This window comes from Protopterus annectens, chromosome 10.part0, assembly GCF_019279795.1.
Source record: "Protopterus annectens isolate FY-2018-M chromosome 10.part0, PAN1.0, whole genome shotgun sequence".
In the NCBI taxonomy this organism is placed as follows: Eukaryota; Metazoa; Chordata; order Ceratodontiformes; family Protopteridae; genus Protopterus; species Protopterus annectens.
Genome location: NC_056744.1, coordinates 1,714,801,525 through 1,714,824,607, shown reverse-complemented (window position 1 = coordinate 1,714,824,607; position 23,083 = coordinate 1,714,801,525). Strand labels below are relative to the sequence as shown.

The 23,083-nt window shown below is 40.3% G+C and overlaps 1 protein-coding gene across 1 annotated transcript in view; it reads right to left on the bottom strand.

Moving 5' to 3' along the window:
* The window catches only part of LOC122813953 (zinc finger protein 480-like), a 100,143-nt gene extending 77,773 nt beyond the window's left edge, over positions 1–22,370 (bottom strand). Inside the window, exons 1-2 of the mRNA XM_044086497.1 lie at positions 21,927–22,370; positions 8,755–8,850 (exon numbers count right to left, since the gene is read on the bottom strand). Of these exons, the coding sequence (XP_043942432.1) occupies positions 8,755–8,850; positions 21,927–22,199 (369 nt within the window). The 5' untranslated portion in view covers positions 22,200–22,370. The remainder of the gene's footprint in view (positions 1–8,754; positions 8,851–21,926) is intronic.
* Between the last annotated feature and the right edge of the window lie 713 nt (positions 22,371–23,083).

The following is a 23,083-nucleotide window of genomic DNA, read 5'->3' as shown; positions in this document are numbered from 1 at the left end:
TCAAACTCATTTTCTGATGCATAGCATGCCAAGGAGGAAATAAAGTTTGTCCAGCAACAAAAAGTGAGTTATCAAACAGAAGGGGGTTGTGTTTCTTATTCTTCTGATAATAAAGCCCATAGCAAGACTATACCAGTGAAACCTTTTCAAATGTTCCAAATGAAAAAGCTTGAGAGACAGGAAAAAAGCACAAGAGTTGACTAGAAGAACAAGCAGTACACTGGAAATGAACCAGCAACTGGATTCTGGAGAGGAGATTAACAGGAAGAAAACTAACAACTCAGAATTTGATGAACAAATGTGGGATTACAAAGCATTAATTACATTTGAAGTATAACAGAACAAGAAAACCTGGAACTATTCAACTTTTTTGAGTTTGTAGGGGACTGCAAAGCATATGTCATTAATATCTGGAAGATGATTTACAAGAGGGAAAAAGGAAATAAAGAGTTGACCACAAGTAAAACAAATTTTGTTTTTAACTGTATTTTTATAACACATGGCATGTACTGGATGCTACAAAGTACAGCTATTTCATTTATTTTTGTGTGCAATAGGGATACTAGAGTAAACAGATGCCCTTATTTTCTCTTTCTTCATTCTTTCTTCTTGTTCACTTTCAAGAAATGCAGACACTGCAATGCAAAAACAGAAGAAAGCCTAGACAAATGAAGATGATATAACAAAAATTATGCTTTTTCATACTTTTGCATAGGGGAATGACTAGAATAAGGCCCGTGTCTTGATTTTATAACAAGTTTAAAGGGGAAACAAATAAACAAAATAACACTAAATATAATGAATACTGAGTAGTGCTTCCTTCTAGCACATAAACATTTATAGTGCAATATGTGTAGTGGAAGGCAACTGTGTATCTGGATCTCATTCTTCCTTTCAATGATTAGATCATGTTTTCTGAAAGCATTCAAGTTGTTTTCTACATCTGGGAGAGGAATAAAGATAAGACGAAAACAGACTGCACAATGTACGTAGAAGCACAGGTTGTACCATGCATTTTGGCATTGATAACCTTCATTATATGTTAAAGCCTGTGAGTGTGGCTGTCAGTCTGGAACAATTCTTCCTATGGGGGGGGGGTAAAATTCATTATATGAAGATGTACATAGTTTTGTGTTTTAGTATTAAGTTAACAGGTTCTGGGGTTGTTTGAGGGTTTTCATTACAATAAAAAAAGTCTTGTAAGATGTGACAGATTCAAATGGATAGGACAAGAAACAACTGTATAAAAGATCAACCTGCCAAACATTATGTATGTAACACAAAAGTTGAAACTAGACATTAACAAAAACCTGTTACATGTAGCAGGTGGTAATAACTTATAAAGGCACTTTCCGTATTATCTTCAAATGTGAATGGTCTCACAGACACATACAAAAAGAAAAAGCAGTGAACTATATTACCTGTCGCAAGTGCCAAGCTTTCTATCTTGGTAAAACTGACCAATGATTAAAGGAATTTCTTGTTCAAAGCAGTGGAAGTGGTCACCCAAAACATCAGGGAAGGAGGTGTCCATAACAGGACAGAATTGAGAGAGATCTTTTGGATCAACAATTTTAGAGCCAATCGACTCCCAGGTCTTAATACAATAGTACCTCTCAGACCTGTTCTAAAATCTAAAAGAAACCTACCAAACATTAATACATGATTCTAGCATTTTTAACATTGAACTACATTATAGGAGACAAATCTCCACTTTGAACATTTATTTTTGTCCTGTGCCTTTAAGAACACCAAAGACAATTAGCTACCAGCTCTTGATTGTGTTTCCTTTATAAACAGGAAGAGCTAACCACACTTTTATACGATCTGAAGAAGGCATCTGCCGAAAGCGCTTATCGTTTGGACAATTTCATCAGCTTTTTACACTCCAGTGAAGTATATGTTTTTGTCAGCTTTGCTTACAAAGCATCTATTAACTGTGCTTTAACAACTTGAAGCCTGAAGTTGTGGATGTTAATTACTAGGCTAATTATTTCAGCATCTCAGTGAAGCTTGCATTTTGTCAGCTTCACTTTTTAAGTTTTCAATAAATTGAGTTTTAACAGCCTGAAGTTTGAAGCTGTGGATGACAGCTGCTTGGATACTTAACTTTTTTCATCAGCTTCACTTTTTAAGCGATTAATAAATTGTGTTTTAACAGTCTGAAGCCTGAAGCTGTGGATGACACCCAAGGTCTTTTTTCTTTGTTCATTTGTCTACCCTCTGTGTCTTTAGTAGTGGTGAGGAGAATTTATTTCTTATTATTGTTGGTGGGTCTTGATGCAAAGAAAGCATTCGACAGAGAAAGATGGGATTTTATGAGCAGGACAATGCAAGCATTTGCATTCCCTGATAAAATTGTAAGGTTGATTAGGAGGACATATAAAGGATCAGAGGCAAAAATTTAAGTGGGGGAGCCCTCTCTGATAAGTTCTGTTTAAGCAGGGGAACCAGCCAGTGATATTCTCTTTCCCCTTTGATATCTGTATTATATTTAGAACCACTGGCAAACAAAAACAGGACTCAAACAGAAATTCAAGGATAAAAATTGGTATGGTAGTCAAGAAAGGTTGGATTTATTTGCAAATTATATTTTACACCCGGCAAAAATCAGAAAAGGACATTTCATTGTTGTGGAATATTCTCAGACAGTTTCAAGCCTCTTCAAGATACAAAAACAATGAAGATAAAACAAAAGGCAATAGCTGTAAACTATGTACCGACACACAAAATTACCTATCATTACCCATATTTATGAGAACATGATAAAATTAAGTGCTTAGAAGTATGGATTAAAAAAGATTCTGTTATACAGCTAAGGATATGTGGAAAGAGACTAAACAACAGAGAATACAAAAATAGAGAAACTGGGAGCTCTGCTTTATGGATATAGACAGAAAGATACAAGCAGTGAAAAAGTTTTTAATCCCTTTATAGGTTCATAGGTAGGTACTAGGCCATTGGCCCTACGGCCGGTATATGCCTAGCCATAAAGGTACCCTGGCTTTCGCCACCTCAGAAAATTATTTGCCTGTGCCTCTGTCAAGCAGAGCCACAGAAGTGACCCCCGGGGTGAATTTCCTATCTCCTATCCAATCATCAAGATTTTTCTTAAAGAGTGCTAATGAGGAGCTTTGTTTGATATAGATAGGTAGTTTGTTCCAGAGTATGGGAAGTCTGTGGGACAAGAATCTATCCCTCCAGCATGTTCTGTTTATTGTGGTGACAAGGTTTAGGTCCCTAGAGTGTGTAGCTCGAAGGGACTGAGATTTCTTTAAGTGGAGCATGTCCAACAGCTCTGGGTTTGACATAGCTTTGTATGTTAGGCAGAGATCGCCTCTGAGTAGACAATATGCGACAGAGTAAAGCTGGAGCTTTTTGAGATGGTCTGCGTATGGCATCTGTTTGAGGCTGATAATCCCCTTTGTGAGGCATTTCTGTGGCCTTTCTAGTTGTTGTAGAGGTCTTGTGAGGTGCATACCAAAAGGGGTGTTGTACTCTATAATGGGTCCAATGAGTGATGGGTAGAGAGGAACAATGACCTCTTTTTTCCTGGATGAGAAACCTTTTGTAATGAGGTGTGCCACATAGAAGGATTTCCTGACTACTGTGGCAATGTGATTATCAAAGGAGACACTACTTACTGTCCACCTGTGTCCCAAGGTCTCTTATCACACTTTTGGTGTTAAGTAGTCTACCGCCTATGTGGTAGTTCATGGGTACGGAGTTTTTACCAAAAGGGATAACAGTGCAATTTTTGGCATTGAGCTTGAAGCCATGGCTTTGTCACCAGGGATCTGTCTCAGTGAGGCTCTTTTGTAGGATGTCCACAACATTAGGAGTTTCGATTATGGCTCCTAGTTTGCAGTCATCTGCAAACGTCTGTGTTATCCTGTACTTCTGAGAAGTAGATACCAAACAAGAGAGGACCCAGGAATGAACCCTGTGGTACTCCACTTGTCACTGGCCTGAAGTCGGATTTGGAGTCAGCCACTTTCAGTGTGTTGCTTCTGTCAGTGAGCCATTTGGCAACCATTCTTGTGACATAGGGATTTATACCTAGTTTAGTGAGTTTATCTATAATTCCAGAGGGAGGGATGGTGTCAAAAGCCTTGGCAAGATCTAGATAGGCTGTGTGAACCACCTTACCCTCATCTATGGCTTTGGTGACTGCTTCAAGGAAGTCAATCAGGTTTAGGAGACATGATCTGGCTTTTTACAAACCCAAACCGGGTGGGGTCCAGAGTTTGGAGATTACCAATGTCATTGTTTACAAGTTCCATGATGATACGTTCCATAGCCTTGCAGACCAGGCTCATCAGGCTAACGGGATGATAGTTCCCGGGGTCCGTGGTGGCTCCCCCTTTGTGGAGTGGAATAACTGTCGCTGTGCACCATTCAGTGGGCACAAAGCCAGTTCATGTAGAATGCAGCCTGGGATGTTGTCAGGTCCCATGGATGCTGTGTTCTTGGCTTTGGAGATTGTGGGTTTTTACCTGTGCAGCCGTGATTACAGGAACTTTGTATTCTTCTGGTATAGAGATGGGCCCTTTAGGGGGTAAGTGGGGGTAAAGTTAGCACTGAACCTATCTACCAGGATGCTGGCAAGATCAGTTGGTTCTGTATATTTAGTGCCATTGTGCTGTAACTCAGAGCAGATCTGAGTGTTGCCATTGAGATTCTTGACATAGCTATAGAATGCTTTGTGGTTGTCTTTAGACTCAGTGGTGATTTTGTTTTCGTAACTAGCTTTGGAGGATTTTATGAGGGATCTCATCTTTTTACGAGGCTGACCAGGAAGTTCCTCCAATCATGGGATTTTACTCTTTGTTGCAACAGTTTCTTTCTGCTGTTGTACAGTTTGTTTATGGCAGGGGACCACCAGATTGGCTTCCTTTTTTTGGAGGATAGCATCTTGGTTCTGTTAGGGATTGCACGATCCATGCACTCGTGCAAGTTCTTATAAAGTGCATTTGTGTAGGATTCAGCAGCCATACCTCTACTGTCCGTCTCCATGTCATTAAGTTTTATAGACAGCCAGGTATATTTTTATCAATCAGAGGAGAAGTTGTAGACACCAATTAATAGAGTTGAAGGATTCTATCTGGGAAGGGAAGAGGACAAGAATTAAGTGAGGTAAGTGAACCTTCCAATAGAACAAGGTGTGCTTTGGGATTACTTGATTTAAAGAAGCATTTCTGAGTTACACAGTTAAGGCTCCTATACATAGAACAAGCAGAAAGCTATAATTTAAAGTAGAAATGGATGATGATAAAACATGATAGAAGCTCAAGAAATGAGAGCCTGAGATTTTGGATGCAGATCCTTAAGGAGAATGCCAACAGTGGGTCCTATTGGACAGAAAAGAAATACACCTGTATGTCAAACTGTATAGCAACAGTTGAAATTAATATATTGTAAGAGAGGATACTGAAAGAGAAGAAGTTAATTTCAGTCCAGCTAACTTTGAAAAATAATCTGAGATTAAAATTACCTGGTTTAGGCCATAAAGACTGTATATTACAATTCTGATTGCAGCCAGACATGAAACGTTTGTGAAATCCAGGACTAGGAATCCTACTGTATTGTCCTTAGGGGTGAACTAATTGCTACCCTGGAAGGGTAGAAGTTCTGAAATGGTTTTATAGCTTTCAGATGCTATAACACATCTTAGCAAAGCTCTACCTGTGGGTATTATGACACATAGGTGCTAGATTCTGTTTCAATTTCTAGTAAAGGGGGTAATGTGGGAACCAGAGTCAGATGACTAGATGAATGTGATATCAATCTGTAATCCAGCACTGAAATGATGTTTTAATACTAGGGGAGGCCACTCGCCCATTTCATCTTGCCTTGCTTTAGTAAGTAACCAAGGAATAGTAATTATTTTGATTAGTCAAGAAAATATAGTGACATTAAGTAAGTACTGTTGTTTCTGTAACTGTGTGAATCTATCCAGCGGTGTTATTTTTAATATTTCTTGTGACTGAAACTCTGTTTATTGTAAATAAATATTTAGTATTTTTATGTTTTTTAATTATTATTACATATATTTAAACCTTTCAGTGTGGCTGGTATTTTAGACAGTATTTTAACCTTTGAGAGTACTTATATTTATCTAGTGACACTGTGGCTGCACCTGAAAGCCTTGCTGCATTGATCAAACACTATAATTTGTATTACTATCAATTTTACTCATTATAATTGGGTACCCTTGTAAGAGCCGTAGAGTAGCTGGCTTTGTAGTGTTCTGGTGGTGGAACTACCTTATAGTCTGGGCATAACTGGTAAATCTTTGCCAGCCTTTTCCAGGTGTGTGTGTGTGTGTGTGTAAATGTGTAAATCAAATCTCAGTGTGTGTGTGTCAGCTACCTGGAACAGGGACACAGAGCACTGGTTTCTCAGAGAAGGTGGTGGAAGACTGGCTTGGAGCACTTGGCCGAGGACTCAACTCTACAGCTGTGTCAGTGGGGAGTCTTACTGGGGGCCTGGAGGGAGAGAGAGAAACCCAGCCCCTGGACCGAGTGTGTTCCACGTGTGCTCTTATTGGAAACCATGCTTGGTGCACAGAGCTGCATCTGAAAACAGTGTGTGTATCTATTTCTGTTCCAAGTGAATGTCCCTCATCAGTGTCAATATAATAATCGAGGCTCCTTAACTAATGGCCAGAAGAGGGGCATCACAAGTAGGGCACACTGCATGATAGCTATTGCAATCAATCAGATGAGGTTAGAAAGGAATGGGAAGAGAGACTGGATAAGCAATTCACAAAGAAAGAATGGGTGGATATATGTCTTAATCATCATCCCCTCTTTTTTCCATTTTCTACATGGGGTGATAGAGTCTTGTTAACAGTCACCATCTCTCTCAAATTCAATGCCGCACTCCTGCCTTCTTTGAAGCTTGTACCAGACTATTGCAAATCTTCTCTCACATAATCCATACACCACTTTGCTGGATGCCGTCATTTCCTCTTAGCTTCTGTTGGTCTCAAATCTCCTCCACCAGATTATCTTCTGCTTTTCTGCACAAGTACCTTGCCTGAACCACCATAATCTGTTATTTTCGATCTTTTCTGCAACTGGAGCTACTTTGGTTTCTGCTTTTATGTCTTCATTTCTTCGTCTGTCCCACAGTGTACATCCTACCACTCGTCTCAAGTACTTCCATTATCTCTAGCTTCCTCATCTGCTCTGCCTGTACTGCCCAGGTTTCTTTAGCATACAGTAGTACTGGCTGCACCATGCACTGTTTTGCACACCTTACTTTCCAGCTTCTTTAGCATTCTTCTGTCACACACTATCCCTGACATTATGTGCCAGTTGGCTGCAGCCCCTCTGATTCCAGCTTTGATCTCTTCATTCAGACTTCCATTCTCCTCAACCACCCCTCAAAGATACTTGAAGCTGTTAAGCTGTTCCACTGTCTCCCTTCTATCTCAATTCTCAGCTTCCTCTTATTTCTGCCATTTGCTGCCATTACAACTGTCTCATCTGTAATCAGTTTCATCCGATGTGCCTTCAGTTTTGCATTCCATTTCCCTACCCTTTGCTGATGTTCTTGCTTAGAGTCTGCCACATTGTCTGCATAAAGCAGCTTTATAGATCTGTCCCCTCTGACCTGTTTGCTAATGTCACCCATCACCAGTATGAACATTAGTAGGCTCAGACCTGAACCCTGTTGCACACCCACTCCCACTGGGAACCCCTCTGAGAGACCAAACACTGCTTCTATTTGAGTCACTGGACCTTGGTACATAGCCTGCACTAATTCTACCAATGTTTCTAGGACTCTGAACCACAGCAGGATTGCCCAAATCAGCTTTCTTAGGAAATTGTTGTATACTTTTTCTAAGTCCAGGAATGCTCAATTGGAATCTTTCATCTCTAGTTTCTTCTCAACTATCTGTCTGCAATCATTGCGTAAGTTGAGCAGTTAGAATTCAAATCAGGATGCAGCACTTCTCCTATCTTGCTTTCTATGACTTTGAGTATCCGTTTATCAATCACTCTCTCCAGAACTTTCATGCAATGTGATAGAAGTTTGATACCTCTGTACTTCCAACAGTTGAGGATGTTCCCTCTGTTTTTGCACATTGGCAAGAGTATGCTTAGTCTTCAGTCATCTAGACTACACCTTTCTCTCCATACTGCTATACACTATACATTTTTATTGACAGTGACATGCACTAGGACAGTCATAATGGTTCTTAACTGCCCTATTCAAATAATTTTCACAAAAGTGGATAGAATGCAGCAAGAAAAAAAGGATTAAATAAACTTTAATCTGCTGTTTGACTTAGAAAATGGAGAGTCTCTCTCAACTGCTTAGGGACAGAAGGAGTTAATTTTGGAGTAATGAGTCTCTCTCAACTGCTTAGGGACAGATGTAGTTAATTTTGGAGTAATGCATCTCTCTCAACTGCTTAGGGGTGGAAGTAGTTAATTTTTGAGTAAGGAGTCTCTCTCAACTGCTTAGGGATGGAAGTAGTTAATTTTGGAGTAATTAGTCTCTCTCAACTGCTTAGGGACAGAAGTAGTTAATTTTGATGTAATGAGGAAGAAAAGGTTATGAACTATGGATAAGCCAATAGACATTTCACAAACTACTTACTCAGAACCAGTAAAATGTTTACGCCATGACATTAGATGTAAAGTAATATTAGACAGACTTACAATGCACAGAAGACCCCCTGTGTCTTTGTTACTATGTGCATCCATAACATCTAGAACAGCTACTAGTCAGTTTACTTACTTGAACAACCAGGAGTTCTTTCTCATTCTTGTTTTGCAAACTTTTAAGGTCCTTGACTTTTAGTTGCAGGGATGATAAGTCTGTTTTTAGCTTGTCCTATGGATATTAAAATACAGAAAGAGTGAACATGAACAAGGGCTATAATATACTATCACTTTATATACACGAGAGGTATAAAATACTACAATGGTTGCTAAATATTCCTTTATCTGGAAAGACAGAGTGCAATGCGATTTAAGATCTACAGCTACATTATACAGTACAGATCGAGCATGGCCTTCAATCACAAGTTTTAAGAGTAGTAGGCAGATAAATCCTGAAAGTAGGAGTCACGTCTATTGTGCAACTAGCACCAAAATAAAATCATACACAGAGAAACAAAACTGTCCTAGTCAGATGCAAAAATATGCAATGGCTAATCTTCTGGCCACTGGTCTGCCCATTTCACTACCTGTCGGACAGGCAGCACACCATAATACCTGCATCATTACCTTGTGTACAAACATCCTGTAATCCTAACTTCAAAGTATAATGCAGGTAAAATGCTTAGCAATGTGAGTGGTGTCCATCGTGCAATGTGAGTGAAGAGGGGATACACAAAGAAAGGTCAAACTGCAGTCATAGTTCTCCTGTGTCCCCTAGTTAGGAATAGAATTATGCAGTGTTAAAGACCTTCTGATCATTGTCCTGCCATTGCCTTATGTAATAGGCTAGTCTATTAATTTGAATAGCATGGTGTTACTTATCCTCTGGTATCTCCTAGGGTCATCTTAGGTCTGACATGTGTATTCTGAACTTCTATTCCGTTATCCATTCTACACCTAACTGATGAAAATTGTTCAGTCAGCCATACGTCCGTCTGTAAATATGATTTCCTTATATTACATCAGATTGCTACCATCCTAAGATTAAGTTGCAAATTCCTGATTATGCATATAGGAATAAACAAAAAAAAAATAATGTGTAAAACTGAAAATGCTACTGATACATATGGGATTATTTAAATGTTTCCAACTTGCTTGCTGTAAACAATAACAAAAAAATATTCCAATCAAAAAAGAGAAGTAAATAATGGGAGAGCTAAACTGTTAAGTAATGAAAACAGTCTGTCTGTAGGTTGCCCAATAATAACATGCATCAGTTCCTAGTGAGAAGATTCAAACAGGCCAGATAAAATTCTGTGTATACTCCTCTGATATGAGCAGCAACTCTTATATATAACATATGACTAACTGTGTATACATAGGATTTTTAATTTTTCCAGCACTGGGATACCTTAAAATCTGAAAAAAAATCACTTCTTTCACAAACTGCATAAACCCACTAAGCAAAAAAAAAAAAAAACTAGGTCCAAAGAGGGACGTAAAGCTTCACAATTCTTAAATAAATCTGTTGTATGCCTAATAAATTAATGTAAAATTTAAAGTTAGACATTACAGTTTATTTTGGCAAAGGAAGGAAAAATCTGATTCATAATTATCCATTGAACAATATTTGTCTAACAAACACATCAAAAATGAGCATTAAAAGCCACTTTCAGAGAATACAACAATCTTATCTTCAGGAGGCAAGCCCTTCTGCATCCCCTTCCCCCGTGGGTGGAAACCCCAATACCCTAAAACTTATATATACAGAATCCATGGTCACACAACAATGGAGAAAGGACACCAGTTACTGTTCTCTGAAAGTAGCTTTCAGCAATATGTTTTTTGCTCTGTTACCAAAACAGCTATCAAACACCTCTTGTGTTCACAGAAAATCAAAGCAATTTCAGTGAAGTACTATCATTCGATATGCATCATATATTCAAAGTCATTGCAAAAACAAGGTGATCGGATCATATTAATGAAGGAGGTTGCATGAAATAGAAATTCAATATTATTTTTATTTAATAAAACAGGCACAATTTACAGTACTTTTACTCTGCTTGGTGTGGGATGGAGTATGTTCTGATTTCTCACGCTACAGTAACAATTACAGAGAAAAGTGCAAAGAGAAGGCAGAGACTAGTACCAGTGGAGTAGGTTTATAAGGAGAGATGTCAATGAAGTAAAGTTGTTATATTCCCTTCTTGAATGAACGCTGAGACACAAAAGCATGCTTGTAAGTTGTAATAAAAGTATCAGTTTGCAGAAAGTTAAGGTTATGCATGTCTAAGTCATACTGTTTCTGTAGTCTGTTCATTTTTTTTTTAAAGCTGATTTAGAAGCCTAGGACTTTTACTTTTGCTACACATTTCCACGATCCTACAAGGCACAGATGGCATTTATACAAGAAACTTCACCTACTTCAAGTTAAAGCTGATTTAGAAGCCTAGGACTTTTCACTTTTGCTACGCATTTCCATGATCCTACAAGGCACAGATGGCATTTATACAAGAAACTTCACCTACTTCAAGTTGTTTGGAATGTTTTATTAATGAAGTAGTTAAGTGATTTGTATGCAAGCTGAATAGCCGGTATAAGGAAAGGCATTCGGTTTTGTATTCAAGATTACACAAACATAATGCAGAGTAACGTGTAAAAATTTATCAAGCTGATGGACCTATACTGTGTGACAGACAGGATTAATGAATAAAGCACTGGATAACCTGCAAAAGTAACATGCGACAAGTTAATGAAGTAGCCTAGCACTCAAACTTCTTAAATACAAAGTATGTTAACTCTACCCAGAGGATTCATGAAAGCACTTATTGCGAGCTGTACGTCTTGCGCTACAAAGGACCTTCTCCTGCAGTGCAGTACTTTGCGATTCAGAGCCATGTTAGATGGAATGAGGAAAGACCTTAATATCAGCTAACCTGCTAGTCTGTGAATCACCGATCATATGAGCATAGGATCATAGGAAATTACTAGGCTATCAACCCGGAGGTCATTTAATGCTTAAGCATTTTATCACAGTGTAATACCATAGAAATATTAGTTAATACTCAAGACTGCATTTAGTAATGGCTGCCCATTCCCAGGAGGGTTGTGGACGCTGCCCATGGTAAGAATTTACGTTACCCCATCCACTCATCCAGGTTCTTCCTGAACAGTTTCATAGAGGTGCTCTGTTTCACATGAATAGGTAGCCTATTCCAAAGACACGGCAGTAGCTGGGAAATAAATCTGTACCTCCAGCATGTCCTATTTAAGTCACAGGCCATATTTTGTTCCCTGGAACAGGTAGCAGTAGTCCCGTTTGATTTACGGATATGCAGCAAGTTCAAAAGGTTTGGATATAAGATTGCTGTGTAAATCAGGCATAAGTCTCCTAAGACGTCTATACAATACAGAGTATAGTGACAGGGACTTTAGTCAGTCTGTGTAAGGCACACACTGGAGTGCCCAGATCTTCTTTGTTATAAACCTATGAGGTCTCTCCAATTGCTGCAGGTGCTTTGTACGTTACATGCCGAATGGGGCATTATACTCAATTATGGGCCGGGTTAGTGCCAAGTATAGAGGGGATTATATACTCTTTTTCTATCAAAACAATGCCTTTACTAATCAAGTGTGCTACATAAAAAACCTTCCTTACTACAGTAGACACATGGTGGCCAAAGTTAAGGTTGCAGTCAACTTGTGATCCTAGGTCGTTTACCACTTCATGGGTACTTAGGGTATTGTTGCTGATTTGATAGTGTGTAGGGACATGGTTTGTGCTGAAGGGAATGATGACACATTTCTTTGCATTCAGTTAGAGACCGTGACTAAAGCACCAGTTGTTGGTCTGTGCAAGACCCTCCTGAAGTATACTAACATAATTTTGGGATTCAATAATTGCATCCAGTTTACAGTTATCTGCAAATTTTGTCAGCCACAATCCCTTAGTTTTGACCTGAACTTCTGAGAAGTATATACCAAACAGTAGGGGGCTCAGCACTGACCCCTGTGGCACTCCACTGGTAACAGTCTGCTGGTTGATGTGTAGTCACCCACTTTGATAGCATGGCCAGTTTGTGAGCCAGTTGGCAACCCATCTTACAACGAAGGAATTTACATTCAGTTTGCTAAGTTTATCAGTAATGCCTAGGTGTGGCACTGTATCAAAAGCCATTGCCAAGTCGAGGTATGCTGTGTGCACAGATCTGCCCTCATCTATGGTCCTGGTCATGTTTTTGAAAAAATCCAACAGATTTGACAAGCAGGATCTCTCCTTGATGAAGCCAAAATGGGCAGGATCCAGGGTTTGGAGGTTGCATATGTCTTGATTTAGGAGGTCTATAATGATACGTTTGATGGCCTTACAGATGAGGCTGGTCAGGCTTATGGGTCTGTAATTCTCCGGGTCTGTTGCTAGGCCACCTTTGTGTAAGGAAATATCTGTTGCTGTTAACCATTACACAGGAACAAAGCCTGTGGTTAGACTATGGTTAAAAAGGGCACTTAATGGTGGTGCTATTTTATGTTTTAGCCTGTTTAGAAGACAGCCTGGGATGCCGTCTGATCCCATAGTGGCTGTGTTTTTGCTTTGGGCAGGGCTTTGATGACCTGTTCTTCAGATACATAGGGCGAGAGGAAGTTTGGGGGAACATTTGTGATAGGTTGGAGGGGATAAGGTTGTGAAATTTTCCCCAAACCTATCTGCTAGCAGGTTTAACATCTCTGTGGGGTCAGTATGTGTGATATTGTTGTTTACTAGTTCTGCACATGATTGGCTCCTACCTTTTAGGCTACATACGGAGCTGTAAAAGGCCTTATGGTTATCCTTGGCTGTGGTTGCTAAGTTTTTCTCAAAAAAGCCCTTAAGAGGATTTGACAAGTTATCTTATTTGCCTGTTGAGGCTGAGGAGGGTGCTCTTCCATTGTTGGGGTCTTGCCTTGTTTTTCTTGGACAGCAACTTTTTGCATTAATTGTTAAGTTTATTGATGCTGGATATCCACCACAGCAGTTTGTTTTTATTTGATTCTTTCTGGTACAGCTGACTTTATACACGTATGCAAGTGACTATACAGGGCTTTAGTGTAAGCTTCGTCATAGTTATCACTTTCAGCTTGGGTGGGGGCTTGGAATGTATTTATATCTTCATCTAGGAGGGTATAGTTTGCCTTGGTGAAGTTTTTTAGTCTGATTTCACCCTTTGTGAGTTCTGGTGTTAGTGTCAGCTTGAAGGTGATTGATTTTGGTCAGATTTAACTAGAGGATTCGACAGTTGTAGTAGTGCATCTGACATGTTGGTGAGGTCCAGATCTAGTATGTTTGTTCTTGTTGTTGGGGTGTGAACAATTTGTTCTAGAGCATTTGAGCTAACAAAGTCAAGGAACTTTTGCACTAGTGAGTTAGGTTTACCGTAGGTTTCCCAGTTGATAGTGGGATAATTGAAATCCCCCTATAACCAGATTGTTCACTAATATTTGGATTATCTCCAGTTTGGTCAGGTAGGCCTCATGCACTTCATGACCCATGGAGGGGATGTAAACTGGCTATGACTTGAATGGGGGTCTTAACCACTGTAACCTGAACTTGGAGTAAGTTCATGGAGTTGTCCAGTCTAACTAGATGGGAGGTGAATTTATCTGTAATTTAGAAAGAAACACTGCCTCCTTTGGTTCTCACACATGCATTTTGCAGTCTGAAGGTGTGGAGGGCATTGTAGCCTTGCACGGCCGGGATACTCTCGGAGGCCTTGAACCAGATTTCTGTGACTGCACAGACATCTTCCAGTGACAGAAGTGCTTCCGAAGTGTGCATATTTTAGTTTAGGCTCCTAGTGGTTTGCAGGATGACCCTTATTTTGCTATGACTGGCAAATTTCACGTTGGCAAGTTTATTTTCATGACCTTGGCTAAAAAAGGCACTAAGGTGAGGCAAGAGCCTTTGCAGCAGCTGAAAGCCTAGAAGTGCCAGGTGCAAACTGTCTCTGGCAAAGCAGGAAGGTTTGTAGGCCATGGCTTCTCAGGCTGACATGAACTGGATCCCTTTTGAATGACACCAAAAACTAAGCCAGTTATTGAAAGCAATATTTTTTTGTTTATACTGTGGCATCATTCTAAGTGAGGGTAGTATGCTGCACAAGGCTAAGACATACCTGCCTGGGACACATACTCAGAAAGCTCAATCATGTCTTTCTTTGCATATAGTCCAGTGAGGTACATCTCAGGTCGTTCACTCCAACATGAACTATGACAGAGTAATAATGGTACTTGTTGCGAAACCTGAATACAGGCGTGATCTGACTAATCCTGGCACTGGACAGGCAGCTGACCGTGAATTTCTCCTTGTCCAACCTGGTGAGTGGGACATCCGTGTGTTTCACAACTGAGTCTTCAATGACTAGAAAATTTGGGTTTTGAGTGTTATGCCTTACGGGCTTGGAAGGTGAGACACTGGTGCTTCTCGGTGTCATGGGTGCTGTGGGAACTGTGTTAGTTGTAGCAGTCTTGTGCTTTGGAGGTCTCTGGTGTTTTGGTAAGTTAAGTTTTTTTGAGAGAACCTCTGCATATGTTGATTTTTGTGTTAGATGTGGACTATGTGTAAGAATAGTGGTACTATGTGAATGTGTCATGGTGGGTGGGTTAACAACCTCTTCCGTGTTACTGTTTTGAGTGCGAGAGAGCACAAATTCAAGATTCTTGGTGTAGCTGCATCTTTCACACTCTGTACTAGTGTGAGTTATTAGTAGAGGGTTGTTGGTGTACATAAGGCAATTGCTACACTGCCTCAAGAGACACAAGTCAACAAGGATGGCAGGAGAAACAAGGGTGGCCAACTCTCTATAATGCTAGTTTGAAGACTTATCACCAAGGTGGGCTTTTCTGGATCAATCAAGGAAGAGCTCAGTGGATGGATGTCTCTGCCTGGGATTTTGTTTGGTAGTTTAATATGTTGCAGCTCACCAGCAGTATTTATTTCACCAGGAAATTATTAAGGATGAGGGCTATAATGTGCTACAGCTGTATCTAAGGGAAACACTGTTGAATTTATCTGTCAGGCAACGGCACACAACTGCGCGGCAGTGTGCTGTGCTGCACAACGTGCAAACAAGCAGAAACTTGCCTAAATACCACAAGCTAAAAACTTAAAATAAAACTTTACAAAAGGTTCAAAAGAACCAATGAGGATGCTTACTCCAAATCCTAGACCAACCACCCTTCACCAGACGGGTTCCAATCAGCACAGTCCTCTCACTAGGGTTTAGAAAGGCCCCTTCCATTCCGAGATGGCCTAGAAAACATACTCAGAACAAACAGCCACTACAAATAGACCCAGATGCAGCAAACCTGTATCTGGACTATGCTACAGCTACTAGCTTCCCTAGTTTCGGCGGGAACCACTAGAGAATGTTTAACACACACAGAAAAATAGCAGTGAGATACTAAAAAAGTTTAAAATGGCAGAACATCACCAAAGAGACTTCAAAGAATGCTTTAAACAGCTAACAAATCAGTTATTTTAACACTGCTTGGCAGGAAAACCAGAACAAGCAGAACAGGTTGCTTTGCAACAGTGAAAAGCACCAGCAAATACTTAAATAGTGAAAATAGCAAAACAGCATTGTAAGCAATGAAAACAGCAGTAAAATACAATTTAATAGGCACAGTAAGGCAGAAAATGACAGTACTACAGTGTAGTTTAGTACACAGTATATAAATATAGTATTAAAGTAGGTGTCAGGCAATAAAAAGTGCAGTAAATGGTACAAATAAGCAAAAAAAAAAAAAAACAGGCAACATGATTTTTGGGAAGCACAGAAGCCTCTAGTCATCTGTTATCTGAGCTCAGAGTTGTGGCTGGTAGCCCACCTCAATTCAGATCAGTACAAACAAGCCGTGTGATATTACTATAAAGTCCTGATCAGTGCTGGTCTGAAATTTGTGGCAGTTAACTGACACAGCCACATTTGTGTGCTCCACTCCCTGCTCCACATAGTGTTAACAGTGCTGCTTTCCATGACTAATCTGTTTCCCTGATGTCTAGTACTTCCCCTATCCCTAATTCCTAGTGTTAAATTGTCATTATGGCACTGGTGCAGTATGCCATGGTGATTAGCATTCCTACCACTGATGCCCACAGTATTAATGTGCCACTATGGTACAGAAGTTGTCTACCCTGGTACCTAGTGGTCCTAACCACCCATTAGTCCTAGGGTGTGAGGAAGTATTACAACAACCACAGGTGGACAGTGGTGTCACCTTCGATAACCACATCGCCACAACAGTCAGGAAATCCTTCTATGTGGCACACCTCATCACGAAGGGCTTTTCATCCAGAAAAAAGGAGGTCATTGTCCCACTGTACTCATCCCTCATTAGACCCATTATAGAATACAACGCCCCATTTGGTATGTACCTCTCAAGACATCTGCAACAACTGGAAAGGCCTCAGAAATACCTCACTAAAAGAATCACAGGCCTAAAGCAGATGCCCTACGCTGACAGCCTTAAAAAACTCCAGCTATACTCTGTTGCATATTGTCTACTCAGAGGCGATCTCTGCTTAACATACAAGGCCATGTCAAACCCAGAGCTGTTGGACATGCTACACTTAAAGAAATCCCAATCCCTCAGAGCTACACGCTCCAGGGATCTAAACCTTGTCATCACAATAAACAAAACATGCTGGAGGGATAGGTTCCCGACCCAGAGACTCCCCAGACTCTGGAATAGATTGCCCATACATGTCAAGCAGAGTGCCTCTTTGGACCTCTTCAAGTGGAACCTTGACGATTGGATGGGAGAAAGGAAATTCACCCCAGGGATCACGTCAGTCACCCTGCTAGACAGGGGTCCAGGAAAGTAAATAATATGGGAAGAAATAGCCAGGGAATTGTTATGGCTAGGCTTGTATAGGCCCTAGGGCTGATAGCCTAGTACCAACCTATGAACAACCCTAACAAATAACTGCACGTGCATACAGCCTCCTACATACCCAGATGTATACAAACACATCCATTTACAAACACAAACAAACAAACCCAGATGTATACAAACACATCCATTTACAAACACAAACAAACAAACGTCTACCCCACCAGCTCACGAACCTCCTTACACTATCTCTCAGGCAGATGCATGCACTCAGACATGCAGCCCCTTACATACATGAAGTCATACACCTCATGACCCCGCCTTACTACTAAAATCCTCAGTACTAACCTGTTCCATTCCCAGATAGATGCATGTACTCAAACATGCAGCACCTTACATAGATGAAATTGCACACCTCCTGACCCTACCTTACTACTAAAATCCAAGTATTAACCTGTTCCATGACTGCTGAATGATGCCTTTTGTTTGGGTTCAGTAATGCAGATGGCCATACAGACCATATTAGAGTGATTTCTTGAATTATGTGGTATGTAGATGTAGATGCCTTCCTGGAGGCAGTTCCAGAGGAGAGGAAGAGGGGGAAAGGAAGAGAGACAGAATGCGGGGGAGCACATGACTAACATATCTCTCACCCAGACTGCCTCATTTGCATGTTGCTCAGCCTTGGAGACAGCCCAGCATGGCTTCAACCTATACCACTATGTTAGGGAAGTCTCTGAATTCAAAACGTCGCAGACACATGTACATGAAAGGTATTCATCATAGTACCTTTATGAATTCAGCACTACATTTTACATTTAGCACCACATATCTTACTGGACAATTCACAAGTCTACTCTAGGCATGTCACAAATCTGAAAAAGGTGGAACAGCCTAAAAGGACACTGTCACTGTATGGCTACTGCTGTTTCTTAAGCCATGCTCAAAAATGCAGCTCTCGCATGGCTGAGAAATGTCTGTGCAAGACGAATAATGCTGTACAATAATCACAAGTAAATGGTGAATTGCATGGTATTAAAGGCAAATAAGTACATTTTAAAATAAATAAAATAAAAAAAAAATAGTTTTGCAGACAAAGGACAGCAACAAAACTTTCTACAGCTTAGTCCATAGCCTCAGCGGAAATAGACAACAATGCACAGAACTTATTGTAAATGGCATCGCCCACACTAAAATGGAGGACACTACCAACCTTTTGACTGACATATTTAGCTTAAATTCCCCCGATAGTCCAATGGAAATATTGCGTACCACAATCTCTATTATTATGAAGAGGTCATCAATGCACTTTCCAAGGCCAAAAACACTGGTCGAGTGGCCCAGATAACATCTCAGAATGTTTAATAAATAGCATGAAATACGACCTCTCTGTTCTACTTGAATCACTTTCATCTGGAGCCTTCAGTCAAGTTTTGTGTCCAAGAAATGGAAGATGGTTAGTCATTCCCCTGCACAAAGGAGGTACAGACACCACTCTGGGTAACTACAGGGCCATAAGTCTTACCAGCCTCATATGTAAGGTCACAGAAAGAATCATCATGGACATGATAAATGAGGACATAGGTAACCTGCAAAACACTGGACCCATCACAGTTCGGCTTTGTTAAAGAAAAGTCATACCTATTAAATCTGATGGACCTTTTTTGAGGGGGTCACTAAATCTGGTGGACTTTATTGAGAGTGTCACTAAAGCAATGGATAAATGTAAGACTGTGCATACAGCTTACCTCAACTTTGCCAAGGCTTTTGATACAATACCCCACCTAGGCATTATAGATAAGCTCACTAATTTAGGGATAAACCCAACTGGCTCAATGATAGGACCCATGAGGTCAAAATAGGTGAAGCCACCTCCGTCAAGAGGGCCAGTCACTCGCAGAGTCACCCAGGGTTCCATACTGAGCATGGTCTTTTTGGCATCTTTTTTTCTAAAATGGAAGCAAATGCTGAAGGTTTATGGCTGACTAAGTTTGCAGATGATTGCAAGCTCTGGGGGGGGGGGGGGGGTTATCATCAGCTCCCCTGCAAACACTAGCATTCTTCAAGGTGTATCTCTGACTAACAAATTATGCCAAAGCCATGGTCTTAAATTCAATGCTAAGAAAAGCATAATTGTATTCTTTGGGAATTCAACCATCCCAGCTAGTTACCATGCTGATAATATGTCGGTAAGATTCGACCCAGTGGTCAGGGATCTGTTTACACACACACAGACAGCAGCTTTACCTTCGGCCACCACGTGGCCACAGTGGTGAGGAAATCCTTTTATGTTACACAACTTGTAAGAGCATGGCATCGAGGTCCAAAGAGGTAATTATCCCACTGTACTCTGCCCTTCTCAGACCAATCGTAGGGTACAGAGCTCCCTTCGGTATGTACCTGACCAGGCATATGCAGCAACTAGAGTGACTTCAGAGGTTCCTTACAAAAAGAATATAAGGTACAACAAACCTGCCTTATGCAAAGCACCTTAAGGCCCTTTCCCTCTACTCAGTCTGCTATAGATTGCTGAAAGGTGATGTATGCCTGGCTTACAAGGCATCTGCAAACCCCACACTTATGAATCTCCTGCATATTTGTAAGTCAAAGAGTACCAGAAATACAAAGTCTAGGGACCTGAATTTTGTCTGTGACTTAAACAGAACATGCTGGAGAGACAGATCTGTCCCGTAGACTGCCCCGCCAATAAAACAAGCTTCCCATCTATGTGAAGTTGAGTTTATCTACTACCCAGTTTAAAATGCAACCTACACCAGTGGATGGGGAACAGAAAATTTAAACCAGGCCTGGCACCATATCCTTTATGGACAGAGGTAGCTTATAAATGCCTGGCCCATGATGTCCTACTTGGATACAGGACATCATTATTCTTTCAGGAAAACTTGGCTAGGCTTAGAAAGCCCCCTCCCCCAGGTCATTAGCCTAGTAACAGTCTATGATGCTATAAGATGGGTCAATGATCTTTATTAATCATCATTATTCATGATAATGGGCGGCCACGGTGGTGCAGCGGTTATCATTGCCGCCTCACAGCAATATGTTCTCCGGTTCGATCCTCGGCTGGGGTGTCTTCTGTGCGGAGTCTGCATGTCCTCCCTGTGGTCGTGTGGGTTTCCCCCAGGTGCTCCAGTTTCCTCCCACATCCCAAAGACACACTATTGGTGGATTGGACACACTAAATTGGCCCTAGGTGTGAGTGCATGCATGTGTGTGCCTTCTATGGAAGGTTGGGTGCCGGGCTGGTAACTCGACATCGTAAAACTCCACTGCCAATCATAAGCGGACAAAGTGATCCGCTGTGGCGACCCCTAACCGGTAAAAGCCGAAAGAAGAAGATGATTCATGATTCTGTAATACCCGATAATGGTGTAAGATACAAGCATGCATTCTAATAAACACAGCTATCATCTGTTAGTACAACATTCTGTTTACCTGTATTTATTACAGTAGCTACATAACTATTTTTACTTCATTTTACTGACAAAACATATATATGTTACAATTACAATACCTGTCAACTGCAATTGCCACCTAGAATGCCAACAGAGGTTTTTTTCCACAAGCATCCACTGTAAATGGGCAATACCTTGCTGGGCATAGCTGGTTAACAAATAAAGGAAAGGTAGCAATGTTGAGAAAATAAATCTATTAAAATCCCTTTACCTTCATAACACAGATTTTTTTTTTTATTTTCGCATGATAATGTACTTCATTCTCATCTCAAATGGAAACAGCTGTATATAGGGGGGACTGTGCATAAAATGATTATTATTACTTCCCTTTTCCCTTGTTTGTGTGCTCACAACATTTGGAATTACTACTCTGTTTTATCCTGCAGCTTGTCTTATCAGTTGCTATTTATTTTAGCTGTTCATAAACAATATGCAACCTAACAATGGTGAGAATTATTTGAAACAACTACCAAAACAATCATAGGAATGAAAACCTAATTTAGCGAGACTCTCTTCTTCAGCTAGAAGCCTTTTGTCTCAGTGCCTGTAATATTAGAAGCACTTATCAACAAGTAAAGGAACCTCTGGATAGCAACTATGTGCATTCATGAAGAATTCAGTCACCAATATAACCCCATACTTTTCTTATAATCTAATTAAAATAACAACTCAAGTAACTTAACAGCGAATTTTTGTGCTAGGAATAACTCTCCATACTTACATGGAGACAGCGTTAACTCACCACCTGAAAAAAACACAGTGGCTTCATAAACTGCAAAAGATAAAGACACATTGTCTAGGCTGCTAGTTCGTGTCTAAAAATGTTAATGTTCTGTATGTACCACTCAGTACAATTAATTAAGAAATACACACTTCCGATGATGAAATTTTGAAAGAAAGCTCATTTGTCAGCACAACTTACAAAGTAAACATAGCACACCATTATTTGTCTGTCTATGCCCCTTACCTTATACACACCGACTGCCTCATGCAGGTACACAAAGCTGTGGCAGGAATGTTTGGGAACACACAGTACACAAATAAACATTTCATCCTCCTTGCAAAACAACTCTAGTCTACGCCTGTGCTCCCCACAGCACTGCTCTGTTTTCCCATTTGTAGCACACAGATTCTGCATGTCTTCTTTCTCCCTAAGATCTGTTTTCTGCTTTCTGGGCCCCAGCTTCACTCTCTGGGATCGTTGAAATGCAGCAGTTGCCTTTGCATTCACTCGGGGCATTTTGCTGGGAAGCTGCTATGTATATTGATAAACCAAGTTCTGTATCAAATCCTGCTAATGTGGATCCTGGAAAATTTGTTTCCTGAGTGCAGAATCACTGCCTTTTCAAGCAAACCTTAATCAGTTTCTGAGCAGAACTGCCACAGCAGAAAGTACATTGGAAGCCGTACTAACAACTTTTTCCCAGTTTCATTTCCAAAGCACAGGAAGTACAACAATGTGGAGATGTGACTGCCTCCATTTAAAGGGGCAGCACACCAGTCAGTTATGAGAGCATGTTTATTATCTGAGAGGAATGGCATGCCATTCATACATCATTTTTTTTAAATTCAAGCATTCAGATCCATACATCCCTGGCAAAGTTTGACTAAGAAATCAAGTAAAATAAACATTTTAAAGAAATTCAAATGTAGTCAATATTTTATCACCATGCTGCTAAACTTAACAATATTCTTTATATGTACTTCTCAAGTTCCTTCTTTATTTTTACATTTGTTTACTTTGCAAATAGGCTGGTAACATCAACAATTTTCACAATTGTGGCTTATGCTATAGGCGCCACAAGTATGTTTTGCATAGACGTTTGTAAAAGAAACTTGAAGCCAGTGCAAAGCAGTTAAACTGCTCCCAAGTGTGTGTGCGTGTGTGCGTGTGCGCGCGCGTGTGTGTGTGTGTGTGTGTGTGTGTGTGTGTGTGTGTGTGTGTGTGAAATGATTTTTGCATAAAGGGAAATGGACCCAAAGGCCCTTTTCTCATTTATCAGAAGGTGTAGTAAAAAGCAAACAAATAACTTCACTTTAAACCATGATTTGCTTTACAGCTACCTGGAGTGTATAATTATTAGTGGAAGAGAGCGACACAAAGCAAAACTCTCTGTCAAATCT